Here is a 5,467-nt window from a genome sequence, read left to right on the forward strand (position 1 = left end):
AACACTTCCTGTTATATCTTTCAAAATAAGAGCTACACTCATTCGTGGTCGTATGAGTAGTTTTAGCTCGAGGCGAGGATCTGAGTGCTCCCGGTTATTTGTTTGCTAGCTTCTGCTAGCTTGACTGAAACCCACAGTCACTTCCGCACTGACGTCACGTGACCGCCGAACCACCCGGTGCGTTTTCATGGAATCTCGTAGCGTCATGATTAGGTCGTGGAGGAAATATAGTTCGGATCGAGTGTTTCACGTCGCACAATGACAGATCAAAGTTGTTGTGATTTCCCATTCCACTAATGTCAGACGTGCAGTGCAACTGTCGGCGTCAAAATGCCCGATTTCCCTTTATTTAATCGTACAATGAAAACTGAACAAGGAAGTGGGGAGCCGAAACCCTTCAGAGTAAAAGCTTCTTATTTGGAAGCGCTTTGGTTCCAGGGACCAATTTACCCCCAAAGAAATGAATATAAACTTGACAAACCCGCATTAACAGTTAAAATAATGATACAACGTCATCGTTGGACTGTTTCCTCACAACTGCAGGACTACAAGGATTTTCACAATAAGAGCACCGTGTTTGAGCTACAAAGCGACGATGTCAATGTCATAAGGTGAGTGTTTTAGTTGACCTCCTCATTTATGGGTTTTATTGGGGTTTTTTTAATTACATTTTGATTTTTACTACTGTCATTACAGTTAATTTGAAATCTGGCTACAATTATGAGAAGGGTGATAGGCTTATTTTCTCATTTCCAACAAACTACACAGTACGTGTTGAATATTTAATTCAAATGAAGAATCAATTTTGGAAAAGTATTAAGGTCAATCCAAAAAGTATGAGGGTAAGTAGATTCTCAAAATAATTAAGATTGAGATATTGTTTAATCAGTAATGCCACAAAAAGAGCAGAGAAGTGTGTCAGTAATTGTAAAAACTAAAATCTCTTACCTTATTTATAATAAGGTAAGAGATTATGTCATGACTCGTGCATTTTTTACAATCTATATCATTATATAAATTATCCTATGGGCTAGGATGAGTTTTAAGCCCACCAAGTCAAGGTCCATGGTACTGAAGAAGGGGAAAGTGGTGGACAGATTCCGATTCTCAATCTCAGGAACCGTAATTCCATCAATCACGGAGCAACCAGTCAAGAGCCTGGGAAAGCTCTTTGACTCCAGCCTGAAGGACACTGCTGCTATCCAGAAGTCTACGGAAGAGCTTGGAGGGTGGCTCACTAAGGTGGACAAGTCTGGCCTGCCTGGTAGATTTAAAGCCTGGATCTACCAGCACTCCATCCTTCCCAGAGTCCTGTGGCCTCTCCTCGTGTATGCAGTCCCAGTAACAACAGTGGAATCCTTGGAAAGGAAGATCAGCAGCTTTCTGCGCAGATGGCTGGGTCTTCCTCGCAGCCTCAACAGCGCTGCACTGTACGGGACAAGTAACACCCTGCAGCTACCCTTCAGTGGGCTCACTGAAGAATTTAAGGTGGCACACACAAGAGAAGCCCTACAGTACAGAGACTCCAGGGACTGCAAGGTGTCATCAGCCGGGATTGAGGTGAAGACAGGAAGGAAGTGGAAGGCAGAAAAGGCAGTGGATGTGGCTGAGTCACGCCTAAGGCAAAAGGCACTAGTTGGGGCCGTGGCAACAGGAAGAACAGGCTTGGGCTACTTCCCAAAGACCCAAGTCAGCCATGCCCGGGGCAAAGAGAGAAACCACCTACTTCAGGAGGAGGTCCGAGCAGGCGTGGAGGAAGAGCGAGTGGGTAGGGCAGTGGGACTCCGGCAGCAGGGGGCATGGACAAGGTGGGAGAGCGCGTTACAGCGCAAAGTTACCTGGTCAAACATCATGCAGGCAGACTTCCACCGCGTCCGGTTCCTTGTGGCGGCAGTCTACGATGCCCTCCCCAGCCCAGCAAACCTCCATGCGTGGGAAAAGAGTGAGACACCCACCTGTTCCCTTTGCTCCGGAAGAGGCTCCCTGGAACATCTCCTTAGCAGCTGCCCAAAGTCCCTGGCTGATGGTCGCTATCGCTGGCGCCACGACCAGGTACTCAAAGCAGTGGCTGAGAGCATAGCCTTGGCCATTAGCACCAGCAAACACCATCATGCTCCGAAGAAGGCAATCTCCTTCATAAAAGCTGGAGAGAGACCTCGTGCAGGTCCACAGATAACAACGGGACTCCTCCACACAGCTACTGATTGGCAACTGCACGTTGACCTGGGAAAACAACTGCTATTCCCCCAGCACATCGCAACAACGTCTCTACGGCCAGACATGATCATCACCTCAGAGGCTTCGAAACACCTGATCATGCTGGAGCTTACAGTGCCCTGGGAAGAGCGGATTGAGGAAGCCAACGAAAGGAAACGTGCCAAGTATCAGGAGCTGGTGGAGGAGTGCAGGGGCAGGGGCTGGAGGACCTTCTACGAGCCCATAGAAGTTGGCTGTAGAGGCTTTGCAGGACGCTCCCTCTGCAAAGCCTTTGGCCGACTGGGAATCACAGGGACAGCCAAAAAGAGGGCCATTAAAGCTGCGAGTGAAGCTGCAGAGAGAGCCACGAGGTGGCTGTGGCTGAAAAAGGCAGATCCGTGGGTTGCTACTGGGACACAAGCTGGGTCTTGATCACCCCGGCTGGGTCGCCTGGGCGAGGGTGTATGATGTTGTGAGACCCGAAACACCCTATGAACCCAGGATACATCACTGATGATGTGTCCCAGTGCATCCAGGAGATGTATCTTTTAAGTGAAGTCTCCTGAAGGTTTGGAAACATTATCTAAATAATGTGTCTATTCAATGATTAGTAACTTTATCACAAACATTACCAATATATATGTAATCAGGAATTAACCGTGGATTAATATAGTTTCTACCTTTTAGAAGCAGACAGCTTAGCATTATCCATTACGTTATAAAGAGTTGGTTTTTGTGTTGCATGCATGTTGTGACTTTATCGTCCTGATGTCTCCAAACAACGTTTAGATTGTCGACGTGCCGCCATTTTAGCTAACGGTTAGCTTCAGAAGAAAACATTAACAATGCGTAACGCGTTTTTTTATTTTATTTCTCTGCACCTCATTTGCGGAGATATTGTTAATTTTTCTCAAAACAAAGATGAATTTAAACAATTTTCCATTCATTCCTTTCTTTATTTCTGACCCAGGAGGATCCATGTTACATAGAATCGCTAATAACTTAAATAGTTACAGTAACAGTGACAATTGTAATAATAAATATGAAATATACAAAGGCTTGCGCAACGTCAAGTATCAAACATGCAGACATGATCACCAGTGGTTCCACAGTCTGACACAATGGTCTTCAAGGTTAATCAAACCAGCAATGATGTCAGCTTCGAGTTGCACTTAATTGGATCCATCAAATTAGTTAAACAAGACTTTGTTAGCCTCATCACACACGGAATCACTTTTCGCTAAGTCTGAATTTTGTCATTCGTGTTCATTTTGCATGTTGTCCTGCATTGGTGCTCCTGTCCTTGCTCTGGAGACTGTTAGATGCATGTAGGAGCATGAGAGGAGTCCTTTCATCGAATTTAAATAAATCTGTGTTAATGTCATTACAGCTGAGGTCCTCTTCTGGCACTGCCACATCCTGCTAGCTATCAGTGACAGATGCCCAAAGTGTGCTGTCTGTGGAGCATCCGATCACTAAGTAATTACATTTAATCTGGCAAATGAAAAGAATGAGACAATATTTAATTCTTCTGTTGTCCTGTGAAGCCAAAAATGGAAGACTGGTGTAGTTCCCCTCCATTTTCAGCTGAAAACAGAACCAATAAACCAAAACTAAATAATAAAAATCTAATTTCCGGTTATTGATTTTCCCATTTCCTGCAGTGCTTTTTCTACTGCTCGCCCAATAAAGTCGCCAACAACGCCGACCAACTCCTTTCTCGAGGCAGCTAATTAATCAATTAATGCTCGTATGAAGGTGCAGAGCTTCAGTTTGGACATTAGAAAAAGGCATTTTGACGATTTTTCCAGCAAGATATATCCATTAAAAATTCTCCGTCAGTTTTTCTGCTCGTTATGTTGGTTGTCAAAGACAAAACCAGGTTGTGGCGTATATGTTGGAGGTATTAATTACATTACGTAGTTATCCCAGCTGTAAGAATACTTGGGTAATGATGAATTTTAGTGCCCCTCTTTTTGGAAAAAAAAACCCCCAGACGTTTTCATGATTTTGAGAAAATATAGTCGCAGTGTTCTACAGCTAACTGACCTGTTTACGTCTACAGCAATCATTTATTTTACGCACCAATAACCTTTTTTTCTGCTTATCCATATGACAGATGTGTCCTTCCATAAACGATGATGTGATGATGTGCACATATTCAGTCACGCACACTGGGAACATCATACATACATAGATAGAGATTCGCTCAATCCACTTTTTCGCCTGTCCACTTTACATACACGTAGGTCCTTTTTGTCTATAATCCACTAGTTTTATGGGATGGCACCACCATTGTGGGCCTTCTCTTTGGCCTTAATTTGCTGTTTCTTTCATTTGTTGGGCACGTCCCCGCACTCTCTCTGCTCCAGAGACCTTCGTTCAGTTGTCTTTTTTGTTTCAAATGAAGAGTTATTATTTTCTCTACTGGTTTTGAATCCCCCTCTATTGATTGTCAAGTGTTACTATTCTTTTTTTCTTGTGCTTGTATAAAGAGGGATCTAACATTTGAGGGCTCAACCGGGTTCTGATCCGTCACCATACCTGACGATCTTTGCTGGTGAGTTTGTGTGGTGGTAAAATGAGTTTGTTCTTAAAGGATTTCATCGAGAACTCCTCCTTTTTGAGGAGCGAATAATCGTTGCATTGTTGCGTTTGCAAAGTAAAGGCAATACAACTTAGATTACCATTGACACACAATCGTGTGTGCCTTTTATTAAAGCCACAACAACAAGTAGTAGAAAAATCAAATCAGAGCGGGAAAAACACACACCCCCGCCCCTCAACTCCCACAGTCCGTTAAAGGGCCGTGCCAAATTACCCGACTTAGTTGTCGGCAAATAGTGCGAGCGAGTGAGGAACTCATACATAGCAAAATGCTCAACAGGACTATGGCAATGGAACAGATATGAACAATTATGGTGAATTATGATATTTGAGGACATGAACAGCTGTAGAGAATTATGAAATACAAGTGACCGCTACAGCATTCCCATTCAAAGGTATGTTGTAAAAAAGGATATTAAAAATGAGGTAACTGTTTTTAAGATGAGGTTCCCGTTGCTGCCAATCCCGTGTCTGATTAGCACCAATGAGAGGAAATCCTCCTCCACAGAGAAACAGGACAAACTAGCGGTAGCTACCCCACCTGTAGGCAGTTCTGATAGACAGCTGTCTCCAGAGCTTGCCCTGTTTTGAGCCTTTATCTCCGCAGGCTCTGGGGTCCAGTAAGGATACCAAGACCAAGATTTGTTGAGCCTGTCTTCAGCTT

The 5,467-nt window shown here is 44.1% G+C and overlaps 1 protein-coding gene across 1 annotated transcript; it reads left to right on the forward strand.

Moving 5' to 3' along the window:
* Positions 1-184: 184 nt before the first annotated feature.
* Positions 185-3,558, forward strand: LOC130535078 (uncharacterized). Its single transcript, XM_057049904.1, has one exon. The coding sequence runs from the start codon at positions 1,036-1,038 to the stop codon at positions 2,626-2,628; it is 1,593 nt and encodes a 530-aa protein (XP_056905884.1). The 5' UTR covers positions 185-1,035; the 3' UTR covers positions 2,629-3,558.
* The last annotated feature ends 1,909 nt before the right edge of the window (positions 3,559-5,467 follow it).

The sequence above is a fragment of the Takifugu flavidus genome, chromosome 12 (genome assembly GCF_003711565.1).
Source record: "Takifugu flavidus isolate HTHZ2018 chromosome 12, ASM371156v2, whole genome shotgun sequence".
Lineage (NCBI taxonomy): Eukaryota > Metazoa > Chordata > Actinopteri > Tetraodontiformes > Tetraodontidae > Takifugu > Takifugu flavidus.

What these genes read in the sequence shown, in the direction of transcription:
- LOC130535078 (XM_057049904.1), top strand. Translation starts at nt 1,036, where the DNA reads ATGAGTTTTAAGCCCACCAAGTCAAGGTCCATGGTACTGAAGAAGGGG.